Source organism: Perognathus longimembris, chromosome 28 (genome assembly GCF_023159225.1).
Source record: "Perognathus longimembris pacificus isolate PPM17 chromosome 28, ASM2315922v1, whole genome shotgun sequence".
NCBI classification, from domain to species: domain Eukaryota; kingdom Metazoa; phylum Chordata; class Mammalia; order Rodentia; family Heteromyidae; genus Perognathus; species Perognathus longimembris.
The window spans coordinates 59,488,455-59,516,349 of NC_063188.1; the positions used below are offsets into that span (position 1 = coordinate 59,488,455).

A 27,895-nucleotide genomic window follows, 5' to 3' on the forward strand; every position below is an offset into this window, starting at 1 on the left:
GTCTTGTTTTATGCCTGGATCGGCCTGAGCTTTGGTCTTATTTGTGCTCTCCCATGTCACTGGTACGACAGGCATGCACCAGTTTGCCCAGCCATTATGCTTCCCCTATAGCTGGGATAACTTAACCCAAGACATTGGTTGAGAAAATAATTTGTCAAGTAAGATAGGAATAATGCAAACATTTTGAAATTATTAATAGTCAGAAATTAAGTGGGAAGAAGAACACTGCCTTAAGGAAGAGAAAAATACTGTGTCTGAGGCTTGTAGAAAGGAATGAGCCCATGTAGTGACCATCCAGAATACAGTAGACTTTGCTTATTTTTTAATTTATTTTATTGTCAATGTAAAGTACAGAGTGGTTACAGTTTCATCCTTAATACAGTGAGTACATATCTTATTCAACTTGTTACCTTCTCCCTCATTTCCCCCCTTCCCCTTCCCCATTTCCCTCTTCTCCCATGAGTTGTACAGTTGGTTTACACCACAAAATTTTGTAAGTATTTCTGTTGCATTGGTTTGTCATTTTATCCTTTCTCTCTTGATTTTAGTGTTCTCTTTCCCTTTCCTAATTCCAATACATGTATGTACAATATATAGGGTATTAAAACCAGTTACAGTGCTATCAGGGGAAAAAAACCACATGAAGGGTATATGGAAAAAGAAGAACAAAACAAAACAAAAAAAGAAGGGCACAGTTTCATATGGCATGCTGAAAGTCACTACAACAGTGATATACCACTTGTTTTTATAATTTGAAGTTCATTTCGCTTAGCATCACCTTATGTGTTCATACTGGCATAGCTCTTGATCTATTGTTATCTTCTTCTAGAACTATCCTAGACATGTACAAATTATTCCCTATGAGGGGAACCTTAGAGTCTGTGTTTCTTTGGGTCTGGCTCACTTCACTTAGTATGATTTTTTTCCAGTCTTTCCATTTCCTTATGAATGGGGCGGTATCATTCTTTCTGGTAGAGCCATAGAATTCCATTGTGTATATGTACCACATTTTCTTGATCCACTCATCTACTGAGGGGAATCTGGGTTGGTTCCATGTTTTAGCAATGACAAATTGTGCTGCGATGAACATACTTGTGCTGGTGGCTTTAGGGTGGTCTCGCTTGTAATCTTTGGGATAGATGCCCAAAAGTGCGGCTGCTGGGTCATAGGAGAGCTCTATGTTTAGCCTTCTGAGGAACCTCCATACCACTTTCCATAGTGGTTGATCAAGTTTACACTCCCACCAACAATGTAGTAAGGTTCCCTTTTGGCCACATCCTCTCCAGTATTTGTTATTATTAGTTTTCCTGATAATGGACATTCTTACTGGGGTGAGGTGGAATCTCAGTGTAGTTTTGATTTTCATTTCCTTTATGACCAGTGAGGTAGAACACTTTTTCATGTGTCTCTTGGCCATTCTCATTTCCACTTCAGAGAAGTCTCTTTTTAGGTATGTATTTAGCCTGTTTGATGAGGGGGCCATTGGTTCTTTGAGGATTTGTTTTGGAGGAATCTAATTTTTTGAGTTCTAGTATATTTTGGGTATGAGGCCTTTGTCTGTTGTATGGCTGGTAAAGATCTTCTCTCAGTCAGTGCGCTTTCTACTAATCTTACAGGCTATGTCCTTTGCTACTCAGAAACTCTGTATTTTGATGCAATCCCATTTGTCCAACCTTTCTTTGATGTGTTGCGTTTCTGGGCCTTTATTAAGAAACTTTCGTCATGTGCCAAGGAGCCCAAGTGTTTCTCCTATCCCTTCTTGTAGTGTTTTCAAGGTATCTCATTTTACCTCGAGGTCTTTGACCCATTTGGAATTGATTTTGGTGCAGGGTGATACATAAGGATCTAGTTTTAGTTTGTTACAGGTGTTGAACCAGTTTTGCCAGCACCATATGTTGAAGAGGCTGTCTTTCTTCCATTCTATCCTAGTTAGTAGGATCTGATTATGAATACCTTGTAAATAGGCAGAGCTATTTAAAACAAATTTATCAGAAGGCTGAAATTATCAGAACTTTTTGAGTAAGGAGTGAGTGGCATGATGAAAGTGAAGTTCAGGAAGGACTATTGGCTGGTGACAGTATTCGTTGTAATGAGAAGAGACTGATACCAAGGAAATTGATCCACATAAGAGGTGAACAGAATGTATCCTGGCTGAGTGACATTTAAAATAAAGTGGAAAGAAGGATACAAGAGTCTTTATGGTGTTGATTATAAATTAAAAGTGTATGAATGTCTCTTGTGGATTCAGTTTTCATTATTACAAAGAATAAATTAGAAAAGGCAGATAAAAAGAGGATATGCAGTATGAGCACATTAACATAAAACCAGCCTTCCAGAATTTTTATATGTGTACATGCACATGTAAGCTAAATATTCTTATGAGAGACAATATGCATAAAAGGGTTTTCACAGAGCTCAGCACTATTACTAAACAACTAATTTCTGTTGTTACTGTTGTCAACATGAAATCATCATTAAACTCTCTACTGTCAGGCACCATGCTAAATACTTACAATATATAAGATAATACCTTTGAGAAATTCTGTTGCTCAAAGCCCGTTATTTCCATTTTTCAGTGTTTTTGGTGCTCATCTAATTGTTAAAATATCATCATTACTAGAATGTAAGTTAGAATAATTCATAGGTTTCCATCTGCTTCAAATTATAACAACACAGATTGTTTTAAAATTCTCTCCATTTCAAGATGAAGATGGAACTAGCTTGAATTCAAGTATCCTGGCAGCACTCCGAAAAATGCAGGATGGCTACTTTGGTGGGGCAAGGTGAGTGACCTGTGCTCTCTCTTCAATAGTATGAAATAAAATGAAACTTGGAAGTTGAGTATAGTAGTGGCAGACTTGTGATACCTCTTCTGTGTCTTCAACAACATAATCCTGTCCAACTCTGAGGAACTAGTGTTTGGTAAATTGAATCAATCGAGAAATTTGATGTTATAGAGAAAGGATGAAAGGTTTACACACCATGTTCTTGGCCTAGATAAAAAAGCACTAGAGGTTGGGAATATGGCCTAGTGGTAAAGTGCTTGCCTTGTATACATGAAGCCCTGGGTTCGATTCCTCAGCACCACATATATAGAAAAAGCTGGCACTGTGGTTCAAGTGGTAGAGTGCTAGCCTTGAGCAAAAAGAAGCCAGGAACAGTGCTCAGGCCCTGAGTTCAAGCCCCAGGACTGGCAAAAAACAAAACAAACAAAAAAGCATTAGAAAATTTATTATTTTATAAAAGTTTTCATGTTGTTAGGAAAAATTTCAAAATACACAGATACACAATGAACTCCCACATAATGTTCATCCAGAAACAATGAAAGTCAACATATACTAGTTTATTTTTAAAATTTTAAGCTGGTATCGGGCCTTGAACTCAGAGCCTGGGAAATGTCCCTTAGCATTTTGCTCAAGCCTGGCACTCTACCACTTAAGTCACAGCTCTACTTCTGGCTTTCTAGTGGTTCACTGGAGATAAGAATCTGCCCTGGCTGTCTTCCAATCTGAATCCTCAGATCCCAGCCTCCTGAATAGCTAGGATTGCAGGCATGAGCTGCCAGCACCTGGCTCTAGTTTCATTTATATATTTCATTCCTAACCTCCAACACCTCTCATTGATTATTCAAGCAAAATTTAGATTTTTATATGTAAATACTTCAAAGGAATATTGTTAAATCACCATTTATCTACTCCTATCATCTTCTAATTTAAACAAAACCATTTTCTTAGAAAAAAAGTTATTGAGTTTTATGCTTTTCTGCCTATTTCTTTTCTGTAACTTACCATCACACTATGTGTTCTCACCCCTTGTCCCTCTCTTTCTTCTTTCTTACCTGTTCCCTTCCATTGCACATACATATATGCACACACACTAAATATGACATATATATACACATACACACACTTTTTGCTAAGAAGATTAGCAATAGATATCATAACCCTTCCATCCTAAGTACTTTAGTTACCGTTGTCTAAGAACAAGGACATTATATCTAATTAACATGCTTAGAAAATTGTATATTAGTACACTACAGTAGCCCCCTTCTTCTAGAGGGGATACTTCCAAGGTACATCTGAAGGGTTCATTAAACCATAGATTATACCTATAAATGGGAGCAATAAAGGAGTAACAGCAGCTAAAAGTAAAATAAGATACTTTTAACGGTATGTAGTAAAAAAAAAACCCTTATGATTCATTTATTTCTGAGATTTCCACTTATAATTTTGGACAGTAGTTTCCTTGGGTAATTGAAACTTTGGAAAGGAAACACACAGATAATAAAGTAATAGTGTGCCTAATATCTGATATAGACGCCATATTCACAATTACCCATTTAGGATCCAAAAAATATGGTACCTATACACAATGGAATACTACATAGCGATTAGAAATGGTGAAATATTGGTATTCGCAGGGAAATGGTCAGAACTTGAACAAATAATGTTGAGTGAGACAAGCCTAGAACACAGAAAACAAAGGGGCATGATCTCCTTGATATATGACTGTTAAGGAGGGGAGAGGGGGAGACCGTAGAGACCAGGTCTACGAAACCAAAAACTTCTTGTCAAATGGTATACCCCACAGGTTTGGGTCAGCGACCCTACATTATGTAACTAAAACCAAACAACTACTCAACATATAAAGGTCAAAAATAGACCTCTCAGTGGATCACAATAGCTCAAAAGCTATGTATGTACGTTCATATAAGACTATTGTCGACATATTGTCTACTGTTGACATTACATTTTAAGCCCTAGGTGAATTTTTTTTGGCGTAGGCCACGTGGCTACTGTATATGTTCTTGGTACACTGTGTATTGTATATATGGCTACCTGTCCTAGAGAAGGGAAAGAAAAACAGGGTGTAAGATATCACAAGAAATGTACACACTTCCCTACTATGTAACTGTACCCCTTGTTCATAACACCTTGTCAAAAATTTTTGTTTAATTAATAAATAAATTATTTTTTAAAAACGAATTACCCATTTAACCCAATATTGTTTCCTTTAGCTTTTTCCATTATCCAGATGCCAACCAAATGTCACATGTTAGCACTTGTTACATCTCTTTAGTGTCTTCTAATCTAAAATAGATCTTCTGCATTTCTGTTAGTCTTTCATGTCAGTTTCATTAAATTTTGAAGAATGTGGATAGTTGTTTTGCAACATGGTTCTCGTTTTAAGTTTCTGTAGTTGTTTCAACATGATGAGATTCATATTATGTGTTTTGGGCAGGAATACTACCTTACTTAAATTTATGACCTTTTTTTCTTAAGATAAAGATTACTAGTTCAGTGATTGCGAGAGAAAAAGTGGAAACAAAGATTTTGCTACTTATAGGTCTTGACAAGGGGTAATTAATGGCACACATAGACACATATACTCAGAGGCAAAGTAGTACATGTTCGTGTGTGTGTGTGTGTGATGGAGAGAGAAAAAAAGAGGAGAGAACTGACACAAACCATAGGCTAACACACTTTTTGGATCCAGGGCATTATCCAAACTGGTTTCCCATGGGGACTTTTAATTGGTGGGTTTAAAGCAAATTATCGATCAGGCTGCAATTCAGCAAATTATAAATCAGGCTGCAATTCATAGTCTCTGTGCAGTACTCTTTTTTTTTTTTTTTTGGCCAGTCCTGGGACTTGGACTCAGGGCCTGAGCACTGTCCCTGGCTTATTCTTGCTCAAGGCTAGCACTCTGCCACTTGAGTCACAGCGCCACTTCTGGCCATTTTCTGTATATGTGGTGCTGGGGAATTGAACCCAGGGCCTCATGTATACAGGGCAAGCACTCTTGCCACTAGGCCATATCCCCAGCCCAAATGGATATTTCTTTTTTTTTTCTTTTGGCCAGTCCTGGGCTTGGACTCAGGGCCTGAGCACTGTCCCTGGCTTCTTTTGCTCAAGGCTAGCACTCTGCCACTTGAGCCACAGCGCCACTTCCAGCCGTTTTCTCTATATGTGGTGCTGGGGAATCGAACCCAGGGCTTCAGGTATACGAGGCAAGCACTGTTGCCACTAGGCCATATTCCCAGTCCTGTGCAGTACTCTTAACAGTATGTAAGGTGTGTGGGTCAGAAGAACAAGTAAGATAGCTTGCTTCCGAATGTCCCACAAAGAGATGGTCATCAGAAGAAAGTTGTGTAAGTAAGATATCTGAATCAGATTGAATAACTAGGGGAAATGTAGAACAGGAAATTGTCAAGGATGACAAGCCTGCTTCAAGCATGAGAATAAAATGAGGAATGGGATAACAATGATTAAAACAAATGACTCATTACCTTGCTTATGTAACTGTAACCGTTCACCCTGCTTATCACCTTTTCAACAAAAATAAAAATTTTAAAAAAAGAAAATAGATATTGTAAATATTCACTACAGTCTTTCTGGGGGAATTGTATCAGCAATTTGAGATTGCTTTGTCACATTATAGGTGAGGCTAACTTGATCCCTTGGTTAAAGTGGTATCTGCCACATTTTTCCCTCTCCTTTTTACAACAGTCTGACCAAATGGTGTTAGTATCCACTGATACTTGCAGAGGTGAATTATTGCTAATGGAGTTGTAAAATCATGTTTATGTTTTTATCACTTTATGTACATTCACTAATTTTAATCCTGATATGTAGAAAAAAAGCTTTCTCTTTTAAAAATTTTGTAGTTTTCAGGCAGGAAACTCCATGAGACTCTTGTCTCCATCCAATAAACTGCCAGAAAGCCAGAAGTGGAGCTGTGGTTCAAGTGGTAGAGTGGTAGATTTGAGGGGGGGGGAAAGTTCAGGTACAGCATCCAGGCCCTGAATTCAAGCCCTAGGACCAGCACAAAAAATTGTAGTTTAGTGTCCACATATAATCATGGATTATTATTTTACTCAGTATGTCATGACCTATTCATGTCATTATTTTAGTTAAAATTATCCAATATCTAGCTGGGGGCTGTTGGCTCACACCTGTAATCTTAGCTACTCGGGAAGCTGAGATCTGAGGATCTCTGTTTGAAGCCAGCCCAGGCTGGATAGTCTATGAGACTCTTACCTCTAATTAACCAGCAAAAATCTGAAAACGAGGCTGTGTCTCTTATTGGGAGAGTGTTAGCCTTGAGCAAATAAGCTCGGGGACCTGAACTCAAATCCTGGGTTTCAGCCCCAGGACTGGCATATACAAACAATTATCCAAGATCTGAGTATTAGCCCTTTCAAGTTAGCATCTTTAGAAAATTATTACTAATGATATTCCTTTTGAATTTTGTTTTTGGCAAAGCAAGGAAAGATATGGCTTAATGTATAAAATTTTCAAGTACCATCTCATATGTTCTAAGTGGTCTCCAGTATTTTTTGATGATGTGGATAGCTCATTATGATTTATCAAGCACCCAACGTAGCATATGTAGGGGAAAAAAGTAAGACACATATGGAAGGTTGTGAACCCATACAGGTAGCATTTTTAAAAGGCCATCTAGGGCTGGGGATATAGCCTAGTGGCAAGAGTGCCTGCCTCGGATACACGAGGCCCTAGGTTCGATTCCCCAGCACCACATATACAGAAAAAATGGCCAGAAGCGGCGCTGTGGCTCAAGTGGCAGAGTGCTAGCCTTGAGCGGGAAGAAGCCAGGGACAGTGCTCAGGCCCTGAGTCCAAGGCCCAGGACTGGCCAAAAAAAAAAAAAAAAAGGCCATCTAAACCCAGGCAACAGTGCCCAACCCTATAATCTCAGTTACACAGGATATTGAGATCTGAGGATGATCGTTCAAAGCCAGCTCATGCAGAAAAGTGTGTGAGGCTCTTATCTCTAACTAGAAAAAACCCAGGAGCAGTCACTAAAATTATAGAATGCCAACCTTGACTGAAAAAGCTAAGAGATAGTACCTAAGTCCCGAGTTCAAGCTCTAGCATTGGCATGTGCACAAGCACGCATGCACACACACATATACACACCTGGCTCTTTTAGCTGTTTAAGTTGAACACTGCTCCAGAGTGCTTTGAAATTTCACTTTTCTTTAGAAAAGTTATACAAGTTGTGAACACTTGTAGCCCTCAACAAAACATGATAGGATGAATTATTTGATGAATAGTTTAAAACTATCCACTTGTCACTAACATTGGGTTGTTTTTTATTAAAGATTGATTTTCTGTTTTTTTGTCTACTTTCTAACTGCCAGGATTCAAACAGGCAAATTATCAGAGTTCTTGACAACATCTTGCTGTACACACTTGAGCTTCATGGACCCTGGACCAGAGGGTAAGCTCTATAGTGAAGAAGATGATGAAGACTATGATGAGCTAGAATCTGCTAACTGGATGGATGGCTCTGATTCAACTAGTAATGGTAAGGAGGCTCTATAAAAACTGACTGACTGGGACTGGGAATATGGCTTAGTGGTAGAGTGCATGCCTTGTATACATGAAGCCCTGGGTTTGATTCCTCAGCACCACATATATGGAAAAAGCCAGAAGTGGTACTGTGGCTCAAGTGGTAGAGTGATAGCCTTGAGCAAAAAGAAGCCAGGGACAGTGCTCAGGCCTTGAATTCAAGCTCCACGACTGGTAAAAAAAAAAACAAACAAAAAACCTGCAAGAACCCGGAATATTGTTTGTCATCATCCTTAGTAATTCATGCTACCAGCAGCTTCACCTTGGTCTCTTTTTTTAATGTGATTTCTTATTTATTTGAATTTAAAATTTTTTATTATAAAGACGATGCATAGAGGGTTTATTACAATTACAGAAGTCAGGTAATGAGTACATTTCTTTTTGGACAATGTCACCCCTTCCCTTGCTCTCTCCCAATAAATGTGCTATTCCTGGAGAGGCTGTAATGTATAGTTAAAAATACCTGCATTTCCAGCTTTTTTTGGTTAAGAGATAAGAGTCTCGTGGACTTTTCTGCCTAGGCTGGTTTTGAACCATAATCTTCATATTTCAACCTCTTGAGTAGGGAGAATTGCAGGTATGAGCTGCCAGCGCCCAGCCACTGTGACATTTTAATACACAAACGTACCATGAATAATTGGCAAGTTAATTAACATATCTATCACCAGGGGCTTCTCCAAAGCTCCTGGCAAGCAACATTTAATCTCTACTTCTATGAGTTTGCCTTGGTCTCTTTAATACACCTAGATTTCTACTTTTGTTTGGCTTCATTTTTACTCTCTCTACTTACCTTCAGTTTCTGGTCTAATCTCCCGTTGGTGAGTGTGAGTATGGACTTGGACTAGCCCCTACTCAGGTTAGGGAACATTATTTTCCTGGCATTGGATGTGGCTATTGAATTGAAATGGGAAGAAGTATTGGTGAGTAAGAGAGATATTTAATCAGTTATGTAGTAAAAAAAATACTAGTAGTACATATTCAGCACTGCCCTTTGACATTAGAAAGCATAAATTATGACATTTAGTTATATTTTAAATTGTATTAGAGGAGTATATCAGAATCTATCTGTAAGTATGTTTGGATTGAAAAACCTATTTGGAATACCCATTGCTTTCCTATGGCAAAATAGACAAATAGTGCATAGCACAACCAAACTAATCAGCTGCTAAAAACAAAACATGAGATAGTGAGAAAGCATTGTGAGACCCTGAATTAGAATAGATGAGAAACATTGCTCAGAGATACTAAAATACTGACCTATATAGGCCAAGAACATTATTTTAGTTGAATTCCAAACAGAAGGGTCAATATGAGAGATGGGCCAATACAAGAGAATTGCTCTTCTAGCTATCTGAAATTTATTTTCCTACTTTCATTGTCTTGGTATTTGATCATTAGCCTATGTCTTAAGGTAGCTAATTTCTTTAGCATAAAGAGTGAATTAAGGCTAGGCATCAAGTGGCATACTCCTATAATCCTAAAATACTCAGAAGGCTGCAATCTGAGGATCCCAGTTTGAAACCAACATGGACAGGAAAGTCCATGAGTTTTTAATCTCCAATTAGCCAGAAAAAAAAGCCAGAAGTGGAGCTGTGGCTCAAGTGGTAGTCTCAGACTTCAGTGAAAAGCCTAAGGGACAATGCTCAGGCCCTGAATGGAGGCCCAGTACTGATACAAAAAAAAGTGACGTGCGCTAGGCAATGGTAAAACATACCTATAATCCCAGCACTCAAGAGGCTAAGACAGGAAGATTGTGACACCAATCACAGCTACATATTAGAACACCGATTTTAATAAGTGCCAAAATACACACACAAAAAACCCAAAAATGAGTGATATGATGGAGAAAAAGTAAATTTTCTTTCATCTATGGGGTAGGAAGAGTGATTTCATATACAATAAACCAACATGATAGCAGTTTGAAGTAACTGTTTCCTTGTTTGAACTCACCATTTACTCACTAAGTACCTTTTATTTACTTTGTTTTTGTAAGATATAAAATAGTTTAAATTTGTTTGTTGGAAAAGTACATTAAATACTAGGCTATTTACTGTTATCATTAATAGTCATTCATTTTGTCTGTCGTGGCATAAAATACTTTGAAAATTACCAAATGATCATATGTTGAGAATGTTTGCAAGCCCATAAGTAATTGTTGTTTCCCAAAGAACCCATTCTTGCATTAATTACTTAATTTTGTGCTGGTCCTGGAATTTAAACTCAGGGCCTGGGTTGTCTCTCAACTTCTGTTTTGCTCAAGGCTAGTCCTCTACTACTTGAACCACAGCTCTGCTGCTGGGTTCTTAAATAGTTTGTTGGAGATAATAATTTCATGGACTTTCCTGCCCAGGCTGGCTTTGAATGTGATCCTCAGATCTCAGCCTCCTGAGTAGCTAGGGTTACAGGCATGAGCCACCAGCACATGGCATTACTTTCTCACATGTACCTTTTTAACAATATGTATTTAATTCTAGGACATTCAGAGTCACTAGTCTACCTCTGAGTTTATTCATGAGTGATTTCACAATGATCATGTTGATTGCTTGCCAACCCTTCCATAAGTAGAGAGAGATTCTCTCCATATGATATCTACTCAAGTAGCCTTGTATTCAAGTTTAAAATCTCTGTCACTAGAGCCAGGCACACACCTGTAATCCTAGCTACCTAGGAGGCTGAGATCTGAGGATTGTGGTGCAAAGGCAGCCCAGGCAAGAAAGTTCATGAGACTTTTATCTTCTATTAATCACCAAAAAAATCTGGAAACAGAGCTTTGGCTCAAGTGGTAGAGCACTAGCCTTGAGCAAATGCACTCAGTGACAGACCATGAGTTCAAACCCCAGGATTGGCACACACACAGTGTCACTAGAATGCCACTAAGTATGAGTTTCATTACTACAGCTCTGCTAGTTTTACTTAGTCACATCAGAGAACAGAAAGACACTGGAAAGATCACTGAATATCTTCCAAAATCAGATGCTACATGACAGACTAAGCTGGCATCAGCACTGATTACAGTAGTGTGCTTTTCCAACTATAAACACTGAATAGTAGTATGAAGCCTGAAATATTAAGCATTAGAGCATATTTCTGTTTCCTTTGCCTGCATTCAGAGATGATATCATAGAAGATTTATGGACTAGAAGGAGACCTAGAGAATATGGACTGTATTTATGTTTTTGAAACCTCAGCCCCTAGTAAATTGCCTGATTCATAATAACCAATAAATATGTGGTGAGCAAATAAATGAGATGACTAAAATGCAAATGTGTGACTAATAGTCCTTTCTTTACCAATTCCATATGAAGATAGTATTTTCTTTAGTAAATGTAGCTGCTGCTTATAGAATCTGTTTATGACTGGGCTCGGTGTTTGGTATAAGATTTTTGCTCTTCTTCAACCCCTCCTCACAAAAGCTTCCTCCTACTAGTGCTTTTTTCACACATGCACAGGCACATACACAGACTGTGGGATGCTTGTCCTGCCTGTTCTAGAAAAAGCTCATACTACTGCAGTAACCTTCACATTATGTTAGTAAATTTGAAGGACAAGTGGGTCCTAGTAAATGATCATAGCCTTAAGTCTATATGGTTATACAATAATCACAAGCTATGTCCCCAATGATCTCAGAACAACCTTGTTCTGGTGCAGTGTTATAGGTGCAGTAGCCAGTCATTGTAATTGCTGGGGCAGATTTTGAAGTAACCTAAATGTTCATTTTTTTCTCTCACCTCTCCCCCACTAACCTTGCAGCTGGCTGTGGTGATGAAGTTGCTCGTTATTTAAATCACCTTTTGGCACACACTGCTCCCCATCCTAAACTAGATTCTACCTCACGGAAGGGAAGGCTAGATCGGTTCCGAGCTGCTGTGCAAACAACCTGCAACTTAATGTCCTTGGTGACCAAGGCCAAGGAGCTGCACGTACAGAGTGAGTAATGCCAGGCACAGGATGACATGAAGCCCAGGATGGGAGTGGGACATTGATTACACCATAAGGAGGATCTTGGAAAATACCTACAACATATTGCACACTCAAATATCTGAGAAATAAATCAATTTTGGTGCAGTCTTGTTATGGATCATGTTATGTAATGAGAAATGTACTATAATTTTAATATATCAAAGTAAAAAAATAATATTATGGTAGGTGCATGTGGAGAGAGAGAAGGGTTCTTTGACCACACAAGCTGACCTAGATATTAACATTATATAGATGGATGAGAATGGTTGAGATGCATGCTCTTGCTGCCTAAAACTTTATTGACCAATTACTAACCAAAGATATTAAATGTGAATACTAAAGAATGGTTTAACATTTATATTTGGGAAAAGTTTAGCATACCCTTTGGGTATTCTCCCTGGATAAAGGCCTTATAAAGAAAGATTAACTTTATTAAATCATATTTCTTGGTTGTGAATCAGGAAACTTGAGCTTAATTCCCAGCTCTGCTACTTAGCTTGCTTAAACAGTTATTTTAACTCTGTACCTCCCTGTATCTGTAAACTGGTGAAAATGGCAAGAGTCACTACTTAGAGGTTATGATAAGTATTTTACCAGTGGACTGTAAATTTTTAAAAATCCTTAGAACTATCTTGAAGTTAGCCACATCATATTATAAAATATTCATCACATAGGAGGAGCTCTAGAGAATAGGAACCATATTTATCTTCTTTGATTCTTTTTTTTTTTTTTTTTTTTTTGCCAGTCCTGGGCCTTGGACTCAGGGCCTGAGCACTGTCCCTGGCTTCTTCACGCTCAAGGCTAGCACTCTGCCACCTGAACCACAGCGCCCCTTCTGGCCATTTTCCATATATGTGGTGCTGGGGAATCGAATCCAGAGCTTCATGTGTAGAAGGCAAGCACTCTTGCCACTAGGCCATATTCCCAGCCCCTCAGCCCCTTCTTTGATTCTTAATACAGGATCATTCTGTCATCTTTTCTCAGGGAAGATCAACTCATAATCAATATTCTAGATTCTCTCAGCAAACTCCAGATAATACAAAATGAGTTCTTTCTGTTTTAATGTAGTATTCTATCAAAGTACCTGTGATACCACAATTGTGATAATGATCATAATGGTGAATTTAATATTTATTCTCTTTCATGCTCAGCTTATGGCACAGTTTTAGAAAATCAAAATATGCTTATTGATGAATTGGGTATTCTTTATATTATCAACTATTTTTATTTCTTTTCTTTGATATTGTCAAGAAAGGAAAAATTTGTCATTAGTGTTCTATAAAGAACTGAGTAATATATACCCTGATTATTGATATCAACCATACACTTGTTTTAGTTTCCTAATGACCTGACTTTTCCCTTAAATGCCAAATTATTGCAGATGTACACATGTATCTTCCTACGAAGTTGTTTCAGCCTTCTCGGCCATCATTCAACTTACTTGATTCACCTCAGGTCCCACAGGATGACCAGGTAAACTTTCACAGGAAACATTTCTATTGCATTTTTCTTCACCTATCATCTTTATGGAAAATAATGGAACTAGCCATTATAGTTCTTATTAGTAACTGGTGGTAGGCAATACACTATCCAGGTTTTCAGTTCATTCCATGGTTTCACTGGTTTTGCCTTGCTTTTTGTCAACATTTGGTATTTTTCTCAAGCAATTACTTTTATATTAAGTGTTTTTATATACAGTACATATAGACAAGCATAGAAATGTCCAACTACTTAATAAAACAAGTCTTAGTTCATTTCTTTGCTAATAGGAATGTATTTATATGCAGAGTTTTCAGAACTGTAATCCTGGATTATATGAATTACTGAGATTCAATGTCCAACATTTGGGAAAGTTTTATAGAAAAGATTCTGAGGTACAAATATGAAATATGACTCATAGGCATTATTTAGTGGAGCACTTGTGGACTTAATTATTTTTCATCATTTCTCAATCTAAAGGTTCCCTCTGTTCGTGTAGAAATACATCTTCCTAGAGACCAGTCTGGTGAGGTGGACTTTCAAGCACTGGTTTCTCAGTTGAAGGTGACTTCAAGCTTACAGGAACAAGCCGATATCCTCTACATGCTGTATACTATGAAGTAAGTGATGGATATTATCGATATACTTCCATACTAATACAGAGCGGAAATGCAGCATGTGTTAGTCAGCTTTCCAATGCTATAAAAAATACCTGAGATAATCTATTAAGAGAAAAATATTTTGGTTCATAGTTTGGGAAGTTGACATGATCAGTTGTTCTTATTTATTGCTTTTGGATCTGTGATATGACAGCTTATCAAGACACCAGTACATGGCAAAACCATTCACCTCATGGCCAGGATGCAAAAAGAGGGAGAAAGAAACCACTTCCCTTCAAGGGCAAACCCATAATCACATAACTAGGCCCCATCTCTTAAAGATTTTTACTACATCCCAATAGTACTATAGACTGGGCACCATAGGGCTCTAGGAGACCAATCTGTACACTATAGTAAAATAAAGCATGGTTTTGGAGAATGCATTCTCTCTCTCTCTCTCTCATTTATTCTGTCTCTCTCACTTTCTCTTTTTCTCTCGCTGTGTCTCTATTTCTCCCTCCCTCCCTCCCTCCCTCCCTCCCTCCCTCCCTCCCTTCCTCCCTCCCTCCCTCCCTCCTTCCCTCCCTCCCTCCCTCCCTCCCTCCCTTCCTTCCTTCCTTCCTTCCTTCCTTCCTTTTGTCTATTTTAACTCCAGGTTTTGTGCTTGCTTTGTAGGAGTTATGCCAATGAGCCACATCTCCAACTTTGTTTTGCACTTGTTATTTTGAGATAGGGTTTCATTTTTTGTCTGGACCTTTGCCTAGACTTCAATCTTCCTATTTTATGCTTCTGGCTATGGATGGGATGACAATCATGTACCACCACAGATAGCTATTGGTTGAGAAAAGGTCTCATGGAGTTCATGGACTAGCCTCAAACCAGGATCTTCCTGATCTCACTTTCCCAAATAGCTAGCTAGAATTATAGGCCTGATCTACCATACCTAGCTTAGCTTTGGAGTTTAACTACCCTGGATTTGAATACAGTTTAGCCATATATTAATTGTATGACTTCAAAGCCTCAAATGTCCTCATTTACAAATTTTGGATTATACCAGGCTCATAGGATTAGTAAATATCTATAAATTCTCTAATACAATGTCTGGCACATCATAGCTGATTAATAATTGGTAAGTATTATGATCAGTATTAGCATTATTAGTCAGCTCTATTTTTTCTGAAACCTATAGATACATTCTGTGTGTGTGTGTGTGTGTGTGTGTGTGTGTGTGTGTGCATCTGTGTACACATGTGCACATGCTGATAGCAGGGCTTGAACTTAGGGCCTCATGCTCTTGTTTGGCTTTTTCACTCGTGTTTGTCACCACGGCTGCTAGTCTCCTACTTGAGCCACACCTTCAGTTCAGCTGTTTTGCTGATTAATTGAAGATAATATCTCATGAACTTTTCTGTCCTGGCTAGCTTCAAACCTCAATTATCAGCTTGAGTAAACAGAATTACAGGCATGAGCTCCCAGCTCCCAGTTACAGATACACTCTTAAGTCAGAAGAAAGAAGAATATAGAGCCTTATGGGGAAAGGGAAAGTAGCAAGTGTTTTGTTAACCTGTTAGGCACTCTGGTACATGTCCAAACGGAACTCTTCTTTCCTGCCCATCTGCACAAAGGTAAACTAGTTGGTTTTATTCCTTTTTTCATGGTGTGGGATGATGATGATGATGATGATGATGATGATGATGAATGGACTTCTAAACTTTTATCAAATATTATAAACAGAGGAATTTAGTGTGGACTTTCTGGAAAGCATAGGAAACATTCTCAAGTTTCTCCTAAGAAGCATTAGTGTCCAAGGAAAGAGGAGTGGATTTGGGGGTTTATTGTGATTTAGGGATGATGTTGGGGTGATGATTCTCACTGGCACCAAAAGAATGAACACTTAGACCTTCTGGACAAGATTAAGCAGATATATTTCTTCCCTATCTTCCTGCTTATATTCAGGACAAGATTTATAGAACAATCATAACAAGACTGAGATGCAGAGAGAAGATCAGCTAATGATCTGAGAATCTGAGGAAGAGCTGAGGTTTCTGAGTTCTCTGTTCTGTCATATAGTCTCTGCTGAAGATACCTATGAGCCCAGACAACAAATGCCTCAAGGGGATAAAAAAAACTTCCTTCTAGTGAAAAGATTAGAAAATGGGCAGCCTAGTAAGTTATACCACTTTCAGATAATAGCTACTCAAACTACACACAGAATAAAACTAAGGCTTTACCCCCATAAATAAGGGCTGAATTGGAAGCCCAGACATCACTCCCACCTAGCTGTAACAAGGCAACATGACATGGCAGCTTCTCACTGCCCATGTGTCAGTGACAACCAAGTAGAGATCTGCTCTCTGGGCAGAATGAACCCCTCCTAAAATGTTAATGAAGAGTACTTGGGGAACCTGAACTTCTATGCAATAGCAATGAGGCACCCATCCTCCCCTCTACTACATAGTGTCAGGGAAATATAGTAAAGCCAGGACTTTCACCACAACTCAGTGCTTAATGCAGTGTTAGCAGAGGCCACATGGGGACATGAAGAGTACTCCTCACTTCACCCCTGGGGTGGTATCAAGGAAATCCTACCGATAAGCTTGTCCAGCAATAATGATGGACTCATCCTGCCATGTATGAGTGAAGGGTGAATGAGGACTCAAACGTACCAGAAATTAATGTGGCAGCATCCTCTTTCTCCTGGTGTTATAGTGTCAGATATAGTCTGCTGAAATAGAATATTTAAAACACAGATTCTTACAACATAATATCCTTAATGTCTGGGATACCATTGAAAATCACTTGTCATACAAAGTATCAGGAAGATCTTAACCCAAATGAACAAAACTATCAATAGAGGTCACAATAAGATAAAACAACGCAATTTATTCTAGGTCCTTCCATTTCTTTGCAAATGATGGTGAAGTAAGTCAGGCCCAGAGAGTCAAAGGTTGCATGCTTTCTCTCAATACAAACGCTAGAATTGGTATATATATGTACAAATATATATGTGTGTGTGCATTAGTATATATATACCATTTGTGTATATATGTATCATTAGTATATATATATATGCCATTAGTTTATATATATGCCATTCATGTATATATGTACATTAGTATATATACATACTTATATAAAAATACCTTAGATGGTATGCAAGTGCACATAAACATATTAATTGAAATATGGTAGATTTACAGGAGAACTCAAACCGTAATTCCTTAGAAAGTAAAATCACGGTTCACACAAATAAACAGGAAATGGGTACTTGAAATGGATGTAGTGGGGTTAAGGGAAATGGGGTAGAAAAAGAAGTGAAGAAATGCATTCAAAAATTCAATATAGGGCTGGGGGTATGGCCTAGTGGCAAGAGTGCTTGCCTCGTGTACATGAAGCCCTGGGTTCAATTCCCCAGCACCACATATACAGAAAACAGCCAGAAGTAGTGCTGTGCTCAAGTGGCAGAGTGCTAGCCTTGAGCAAAAAAAAAAAAAAAAAAGAAGCCAGGGACAGTGCTCAGGCCCTGAGTCCAAGCTCCAGGACTGGCAAAAAAACAAAACAAAACAAAAATTCAATATGTAGGGCTGGGAATGTGGCTTAGTGTGCATGAAACCCTGTGTTCAATTTTTCAGTACCACATAAACAGAAAAAGCCCAAAGTGGCACTGTGGCTTAAGTGATAGAGTGCTAGCCTTGAACAAATGAAGTTCAGGAACAGTGCCCAGACCCCGAGTTCAAGCACCAGGACTGGCAAAAAATTCAACATATATCCTATAAAATTTAAGAAAAATGAAGGAGTGGGTGAGAATGATCAAAGAGGTGACATTGATCAAGATGTATTGTATTTGTGCTTTGTTGAATGGCAACTCCTTTGTACAACTACTTAAAGATAATAAAATATTTTAAAAACATTTCTCATAAGCAGAAAAAGATAACACCGATGTTAGAATTATGTAAAAAGACTTTTAGAGGAACTAATAGAAAAATTCTAAAATGACAGGCAGTTATGATTACCATGGAAACAAATGAAAAAATAGAATCGTAGCAAAGAGATAGAAAATATAAGGAAATTCTAGAAATAAAATGGAAATTTTAGGAATAAAAAATATAGTAACTAAAAGGAAACTGTAAGATGCAGAAGACAGAGACAGGAGCAGTGAACTGGAAGATAATGCTCTTAAAAATTACCTAATTTGAACAAGAGAGACTTAGACTTAAACAGTTAAGCCTCAAGGACATGTAGAACTATGGACTAGGAGGGTGGCACAAGTGATAAAATGTTGGCCCAGCATGCAGAAGGCCCTCACTTCAATCCTAGTACCATAAAAAAGTATATATATGGCTACAAAACCACAATTCCATTACCATATTAAAAATTAAAAGTGATCACTTAATATCATTAAATGCCAGTTAAAGTACAAAATTTTCAGACCATCTCATAATGTATTTTTGATTTGTTTAATTCAGGATACAATGATTACATTTGGTGATTAAAATATGTCCTAAATGTTTTCACTACCTATCTTGTCTCTTTGTTTTCTTGGCTATTCATTGATAAACTGAATTGTTTATCCAGTAGAGTTCACATTCTATATTTTGCTGATTACATCCTAATGAGGTCATTTTAAAATGTTTCTCTTTCCGGTTCTGTAGAGTTTCTCTCTTCAGGCTCAAGGCTGTAATCCCAGCTACTCAAGAGGCTGATAGCTGAGGATCTCAGCTGGAAGCCAGCCCAGGCAGGAAAGTCTGTGTGAGTCTTATCTCCAATTAATCATCAAAAAGACAAATGAAACTATGGCTCAAGTAGAAGAGTACTAGCCTTAAGCAAAAAAGCTCAATGCAGTGCCCAGGCCCTGAGTTCAAGTCCCAGGACTAGTCAAAAAAAAGTTTCTCTCTCCTTTGTTTTGTCTATAAATTAATAGTCAATATCTATACATTGATAGAACCAGGTTAATTTTTTTAAGGTAAGACAACTTCACAGGTGGTGGCCTGTACTCCTCCTATATCATACATTAGGAGGTCCATAATGTGTAACTGGTGCTGGTTTGCTTTCGGCCGGGTGGCTGGGGAGTTGCTGGAGGTTAAACACTAGGGCATTGCAATGTGCAAGGCAAAACACTGCCACTGAGCTCATCCACCTGCCTTTTATTGTTGCTTTGTTTTGTCATGTTAAAATTAATCATTGTGCATTTGTCCTGTTCTAGATATTATAAATTCCCCATTAACTTTTGTCCTACTGATTTTAGCAACCATTCATGGTCATTGCTTAGATCAGTTATTTCATTAGGGATTGCCAAATCCTGGTCTTTAAATTCTACACATTGACCTTTTTTGAAAAAAAATGTTATAAAGGTGATGAGCAGAGGGGTTGCCATTACATACATAAGGTAATGAGTCTTTTTAACACTATTACCCCTTCCCTCATTTTCTCCCCCTTCCCTCATTTTCTTCCCCTTCCCTCTCCCCACTCCTTCCCCCCAACTTGTAACTTTCATTTCCAACATAGTGTCTAGTGAGTATCATTGTTGAATTAGTTCATCTTTTGTCCTGCTTTTTCTGTGATTCCCTTTCTCCTCCACAGATCAGATAAACTACTATACAAGACAAAGGGTGCACAAAACTAAAACAACAAACAAAAAGAAATAACTGCAAACCACATTGACCTTTTTTAATGTGCACATCTTACCACGTATCTTTCCTATTTATAATACTTAAATGTGTTTCTTTTAAGCAGAGGAAAAGTTCAAAGTTCATAGTCTTTTTTTTCCAGTAGCAGGGCTTGAACTTATGGCCTTGAACTCTCACTCAGCTCACACTTGAGCCACACCTCCAGTCTGGCCATTTTACTGGTTAATTGGAGATGTCTCTTGGACTATTTTTCCCAGGCTGGCTTCAAACTATGGTCTTCATATCTTAGCCTCCTGAGTAGCTAAAATTATGACTTTGAGCCACTGGCACCAGGCTTATAGAAGTTTTTCATATTTAATTTTTTATTTTGATAATTTCAAATAGAGGAAAGTTGTAAAGAGTATAAAATATTCTGGATGTCTTTCACTCAGATCCCTCACATATCTCTCTCAGTCTCTCTGTTTCTACCTATCTCTCTCTCTTTCTTCCTCCATTCCTCCCTCTCCCTCTCTCTCTATTCAAAATAATGTTTTCTATGGGTTTGTTGTGTATAGTGTTTAACATTTTCCATTCCTGGTTTCTTTGAAAAGATAAAATACCAGTCCTGGACTTTGGACTCAGGCCCTGGTCACTGTCCTTGAGCATCTTTTCTCAAGGCTAACACTCTATCACTTGAGGCACAACTCCACGTCCAGGCCCAGAGGATAAAAAGAGAGACTCCATATAAAGAAAAACTAAAGCAAAAAGGGTGGAGGCTTCCCTCAAGTAGTAGAACACTTGCCTAACAGGCACAAGGGTTTAAGTTCAAGCCCTAGTACCACCAATACAATCAAACTTGCTTTTTGCCCTACATTATGATGTGTTTTGGAGAAAGTTCTATTGGCTGCTGAGATAAATGTGTATTCTGTTGGGCATCAGTGGTGCATGTCTGTAATTCTAGATACTCAAAAGGCTGAGATCTAAAGATTGAGGTTTGATACCAGCCTGGGCAGACAAATCCAAAAGACTTTTATCTCCAATTAATTAGTAAAATTCTGGAAGTGCATGGCTCAAATGGTGGAACACCAACCAGCCTTGAGTAAAAAAGCTAAACAATTTTTAAGTTCAAATTCTGTGTAATGGGGCTGGGGATATAGCCTAGCGGCAAGAGTGCCTGCCTCGGATACACGAGGCCCTAGGTTCGATTCCCCAGCACCACATATACAGAAAACGGCCAGAAGCGGCGCTGTGGCTCAAGTGGCAGAGTGCTAGCCTTGAGCGGGAAGAAGCCAGGGACAGTGCTCAGGCCCTGAGTCCAAGGCCCAGGACTGGCAAAAAAAAAAAAAAAAAATTCTGTGTCATATCGCTATTGATTTATTTCTGCCTCATTTATAAAAACCTACTTCTAGTTTCAGTTTAGAGACTTCGGATTCGTTATCTTGTTTTATTGATTCTAAAAGACAATCTTTCATCTGATTTATATATATTCTCTAGCTGTGTATTATGTCCAAATAAAATTAAAAAGATTCATTTTTAGATGATTTTTAAAAGTTAAGCAAGAGTACTGGCAAAACAACAACAAGAAACAAGAATGTATATTCCATATCAATTTGTACATCTAATGTTTTGCTTCAGATTCGTGGAGATGCAGGAAAGTACTATATTTCTAGTCTGCAATAGGTCCCCAAATCAAACCTTTGTTTTGTTTTGTTTTGCCAATTCAGGTCCTGGATTCTCTCTTAGCTTCCTTCCTTAGCTGACACTTTCCTATTTGAGTCTCTACCCATGGTTTTTGCTGATTATTTTGCAGGTGGGCTTTAGAAGACTTTTCTGCCTGAGCTGGCTTTGAATCACAGTCCTCTAGATCTCAGTCTCCTGAGTAGCTAGGATCACAGATATGAGCCAACATTGTCAGCTTTAAATCTTGGTCTTTAATTTCTGCTATTTTGAAGCCTGTGAAGAGGGTAAAATAATGCATATTAACAAAACTCAATTTAAACTAAGAAACTCTTGTCTAGATATTGGCTAATAAGGTTGACTGTTAACTATAGTTTTACAAGGGTTCTACTAAGAACCCTTAACATTAGTTTCCTGCAAAGGGAGGCCTAGCAAAAACAGTCAATGTTAGCCATTAGAAAGGATAAAATAATGGCATTCGCAGGGAAATGGACAGGACTAGAACAAATCATGTTGAGTGAGATAAGCTAAGATCAGACAGACAAATGGTGCATGATCTCCCTGATATGTGGGTGTTAGAGTTAAAATGCAACGAGATATGACAAAGTAAACAGGACTCAAGATACTAATACAGTGAGACCAAAAAAGGACAGTTTTGGTAGAAAAGCACCAAATAGTAAGACCCAAGCACCTCTTCATATGCACATAAAGGAATATAAAGACTGAAAATAACTCCAAAGATAAGAAAACAAAGGATCTCTTCTTAATTTGTTTTATAGTTTTTAGAAGACTATATTCTTTACCTCACATATGGTGTACACATATGCACATCTGAGGGAAGCTGGAGGAGAGTACAGAATAGTAGAAAGCAGGTGAAAAAATACAGTAGAGGGGCAATGGATATTGATGAAAGCAAACTAAGCAACTCAAAGGTGGTGATGAGAGGGAAGAAATGAGAGAAAGAGAGGGAACAGAAGATACTAAGCAATAGGAAAGAAATGTACATATCTCCCAATCTGGAAGAAATTGTTTTATTGTCAATGTTCATAGAGTTCATAAGCTTTGTAGATTAGAATGACGATACCCATCATTGGGAAGGTTAAAATGTGTACTGTGAAATTTATGTAGTTACTTAATCTCAATAAAGGAAAAGGAAAAAAAAAACAGTTAATGTGTTTGACTTAAGTGGTAGATTCTTACCTAGGAAGTGTAAGGCTCCAAGTTCAAACCCCAATGCCACCAAAAAAAACCGAACACCAAAAACAACAAATACATCCATTCTAACACTGAAAAAAAGAAAAGATAGTTGTTGTAGGCTTCACTTACAATTAATGTAGTCCCATGTTTCAAATTGCAGAGGACCTGACTGGGACACTGAAATATATGAGGAAGGGGGTGCCACAGTCAGAGGACTTCTCACTGAATTATATGGCAAGGTTGGGGAGATTCGTCATTGGGGCTTGATCCGGTACATTTCTGGGATCTTAAGGAAGAAGGTGGAAGCCCTTGATGAGGTACTATTAATTTTTCTTGAATTTTGTATATGGGGTGATTTTTAAAAACAAATAGTACAAGAAATGTATCCAATGCCTAACATATGAAACTGTAACCTCTCTATTCATCACTTTGGCAATAAATAAGAAAAAAAAGAATTTAAAAAAAGTTAGTTTCATGGATGGGGTTATACCTCAATGGTAGAACACTTGCCTAGCATGTGTTCAACCTCTATCTCTGCAGGAAGGAAAAAAGTTGATCTCCATAGTTTTTAAGGCAACCACAATCTCCAATCATTTCAGGTGCTGTCTGTCACACATAAAGTTTCTACTATTCAGCTATTTGTGAGTGATAAATATACATTAACAAAGCATAAGGATTGTAGACTTCAAAGGTTCTATAAACCCCGAGAACTCTAATTTTTTTTGAGACAGAGTCTCATGTAACCCATGCTAGCCTCAAACTATTGATCTTCCTGTCTCAGTGTAGAGTTCTAAATCTTTTCTTTTGGGCTGGGAATATGGTCTAGTGGCAAGAGTGCCTCACATACATGAAGCCTTGGGTTCATTTCCTGAGCACTACATATATAGAAAAGGCCAGAAGTGGCGCTGTGCCTCAAGTTGGCAGAGTGCTAGCCTTGAGCAAAAAGAAGCCAGGGAGAGTGCTCAGGCCCTGAGTCCAAGCCCCAGGACCGGCAAAACAAAACAAAATGCTAAATCTTTTCTTTTATGCCAGTCCTGGGGCTTAGGCTCAAGGCTGGCTTGAGTATTGTAACTGAGCTTTTCTGCTCAGGGCTAGCACTCTACCACTTGAGCCACAGCTCCACTTCTGGCTTTTTGCTGGTTAATTGAAGATCAGAGTCTCATAGACTGCCCTTTCTGGGCTGACTTCAAACTGTGATTCTCAGATCTCAGCCTCCTGAGTAGCTAAGATTACAGGCATGAACCACCAGCACCCAGAGATTTCTGTGTCTTAAGACTGTACAATGGGCTGAACGATTCTTCCTCCTCAAAGATGAAAAGAACTCCTTGTTCCTTCCTGGAAATTCTTATTTTCTGAACATTAAAGAGGAGGAAGTGAGTTCACTGTGCTTTTAGGTGAAGATGGAAAAGTTTCTAGGCTGAGAGCAGTGTGTGGAAAGCTGGTGGTTTATGGCAAGGATAATGCTATGCTGTCTCTTCCTAGGCCTGCACAGACCTTCTCTCCTACCAGAAACATTTGACAGTGGGACTCCCTCCAGAGCCTCGGGAGAAGACCATCTCTGCGTGAGTGTATTTGCTTGGGATCCTTGCCACAGTTGCCATGCCCTAGTGTGTTGCTGAGTGACATGCACACAGAAACCCATGAGAGACACCCAGCAAGAATGGTGATGGGGACAGGTTATGAGTAAATGAAAAGCTCACCGGAAGTTACAGTTAAACCTTGTTTTGCTTAGCTTTTCTAAATTTCCCACTCAAAAAAAAGAAAGAAAAGGAAAGGAAACAACATAAGAAAATACAGGGTACTGGTTATTTAGCACCCACAAAAAATTCAACCATATTCTGAAAAAGGAGAAGGAAGAAGGTGCCAGGCTGGAAAGGGAAAAGATAGATGCTCGAAGAGCAGAGTGAGGGGATATCCCTACAAGAATACTATAATCAGATTGCCACTTGCACAATTTTGCCATAGCTTCAGACCATCACCTGTGCCCTAGCAGTCCAGACCTCCAGCTAGGAAGTGGAGGGAGTGGAGTTATACGTTAAGATGGAAAATATGATTCTTAAACAGAAGCCTTTTTGCCATTAGCCTTGTGAATAAAATTCATCTATACCAAATCTGTTTATTTCATTCCATACTAGTGCCAATACTTAAATCTGCAAGGAGTTTATATTTCCAAGAAATATTTTAGAGGATTTTAACTTCAGGAATATAGTGATCAGAAAATGTATATTTTTCAAGGGAGATATTTATTTATTTATTTTTAAAGCTATGTGTTTTATTTTTTTCAGTGATACTGGGATTTGAACTTGGGGTCTTGGGCTTGTTAGGCCCTACCACTTGTACCCCATCCCCAGTCTCAAGAAGTAGTTTAGACATGGGAGTTCCCTGTCTACCAGTTCTACTTCAGTAGACAGCATAGTAACATGCTTGTTTGTTTGTGCCTATCTTGTGGCTTGAACTCAGGGCCTGGATGCTGTCCCTGACCTTTTGTGCTCAAGTCTAGTGTTCTTTTTTTCTACAATTAGCCATTAGAGAGAAGAGTCTCATATACTTCCTTGCCTGTGCTTTCTAGATCATAGCCTCCTGAGTAGCTAGGATTACAGGTGTCAACCACTAATGCCCTGACATTTATTTATTTTTAATTTTTGAGATAAAATCTTACTGTAGCCCAGGCTGGCCTAAAACTTAGAATTCTCCTAACTTAGTTTCCTGGGTGCTGGGATTAAGGCATGTGCCATCACGCTTGATTAATGAAATTTTTTATTACTATTACCTTCAACTACTTAAACAAAGGTATTTCAGTTCAACATGTCAGTTTACGAGTATAATGCATCTTTATCATTTCACCCCTTTCTATCATTCTTACCTACTCTCACCATATCTCCCAACCCCACTTATCCCCTCAAGTTATCTGGTTCCATTTTCACATATGCACAATGAGCATTATGATTGTATTTTCCTCTTTCCATATATCTGCACCTTTTCCCTTTAAACCCCACCCTTTCAGACAAGATATATCTTAGCTTCCTGGTATTCATTCTGTTAAACCAACAGTTAATTGTTCAAAGGAGTTACACTATTGGAATCCACCCCCGTGTATACCATACTTTAGTCAGTTTGAACGTGCATGTTTTCATGCATGTTTACATTTTATATCTAACTAGTGCAAAGTTTATTTTATAAATAAAATAGGCTCTAGATACAAAGCTTACTTGGGAATAAATTAGAGAAGTCATGGAATACTTTGTTAATATCTGTATACCACCTCCTTCCTGGTTTATGTTGGTAATTTCTCCTGCATCTAAGATCCAATGCAAACTCGGGAATTGATTGGAGAGATGTATAATAGGACCATCTGTCTTCACTGTCATGTGTCAAGTCTCAGTCACACTTTAGGAAAGTAGTCCTAACCTGTGTGTTAGTTAACTTGGGCTGTCATGATAAAATACCACAGATTGTGTGGTTTAAAGGACAGAAATTTATTCTGTAATGATTCTGATGGCTGGAAGTTCAAAACTTGGTGTCAGCAAGGGTACAAAGGACTTGTTCCAGGCCTCTCCTTTTGGGTTGTATTTGGCTGCTTTCTCTCTTTGTGTCCCACTTCTCTCCCCTCTGTGCATGCCTCTGTGCCATATTGGCTTAGGACTTATCCTAATGACTTCATTTTGCCAGTACTGGGGCTTGAACTGAAGGCCTGGGCACTGTCCCTGAGCCTCTTTGTGCTCAAGGCTGGCACTGTACCATTTGCGCCACAACACCACTACTGGCTTTTTCTGTCTAGTTTATTGAAGATAGGAGTCTCAAGGATTTTCCTGCCAGAGCTGGCTTTGAATCACGGTCCTCAGATCTTAGCCTCCTGAGTAGCTAGGATGAACCACCAGCATCCAGCATGACTTCACTTTAAATTGCCTCTAATTTCTGTACCTTCATATAATGTTATTTTATGGATGGGATTTAAATATATTAATTTTAGAGAGACACAATTCAACTTACAACCCTTACTCCTGACTAAGAGACACTTTTTTTTTTGCCAGTCCGGGGGCTTGAACTCAGGACCTGAGTGCTGTCCCTGAGCCTCTTTGTGTTCAAGGCTAGCACTCTACCACTTGAGCCACAGCACCACTTCTGGCTTTTTTTGAGTAGTGTATTGGAGATGAGAGTCTTGCAGACTTTCCTGCCCAGACTGATTTTGAATCGCATTCTTCAGATCTCAGCCTCCTGAGTAGCTAGGATAACAGGCATGAGCCGCCAGTTCCTGGCTTAAAGAGACATTTTATTTTAAATCAGATTGATTTCTCTGGCACTGTGAGCAATACAAAGGAAGATGGTATGATCGTGCCCCTAAAATACTTCGAGTCGATGAAAGAGTCACAGGTGCTGAAGAATGTATGAATACCTATGTGTATGTGTGCATACATGTGTGTGATTGAAAGATGAGAGAAAGAGAGATAAAACTATGGTCAATCAATAGAACTCTAAGATGTAACTGCAAAGTAATGAATGATTTCTAAGTCTCAGCTTAAAACCTATTTATTTATTTGTAGACATAGTAATTACCTGACAAATGTTATGTATGAACCATGAAAAGTTATTCTGGACAGACATCATGGAGTGAACATTAAGTAAAAATTTGAAGGAGGAACACCATATAGGTACAAAGAGAATAGAGCAGAGTTTCACTGAGTTGCTATGGTCCAGGGTGTTTGTGGAGGTGATGTATGAGCCTTGTACACTGAAAGAACTAGAAAGGTACTGGTAATGATGTTGTATTGAAGGCAGTGACTTAGACTTTAATATATTTAGTTTTAAGTGGTTGTAGAATTTTGTCATTATTTTCTGTCTTCTTCCTCAGACCTCTGCCCTATGAAGCTCTCACTCAGCTGATAGATGAAGCCAGTGAAGGGGACATGAGCATTTCAATCCTCACACAGGTAAGCAGCATTATGAAGCCAAATCTAGACATCAATATTTTAAGGTTTGATTTTAATTGATCTGTCAATTTGCAA

The 27,895-nt window shown here is 38.4% G+C and overlaps 1 protein-coding gene across 6 annotated transcripts in view; it reads left to right on the top strand.

The window, feature by feature from the left end:
- The window catches only part of Phka1 (phosphorylase kinase regulatory subunit alpha 1), a 116,255-nt gene that overhangs the window by 65,107 nt on the left and 23,253 nt on the right, over window positions 1-27,895 (top strand). For 4 of the 6 annotated variants that reach the window (XM_048336066.1, XM_048336068.1, XM_048336067.1 and 1 more), the window contains exons 17-24: window positions 2,705-2,783; window positions 8,164-8,330; window positions 12,125-12,301; window positions 13,716-13,807; window positions 14,294-14,433; window positions 23,053-23,209; window positions 24,375-24,454; window positions 27,742-27,820. In XM_048336066.1, the coding sequence (XP_048192023.1) occupies window positions 2,705-2,783; window positions 8,164-8,330; window positions 12,125-12,301; window positions 13,716-13,807; window positions 14,294-14,433; window positions 23,053-23,209; window positions 24,375-24,454; window positions 27,742-27,820 (971 nt within the window). The remainder of the gene's footprint in view (window positions 1-2,704; window positions 2,784-8,163; window positions 8,331-12,124; window positions 12,302-13,715; window positions 13,808-14,293; window positions 14,434-23,052; window positions 23,210-24,374; window positions 24,455-27,741; window positions 27,821-27,895) is intronic. The other 2 variants (XM_048336070.1, XM_048336071.1) reach the window with 1 other exon arrangement.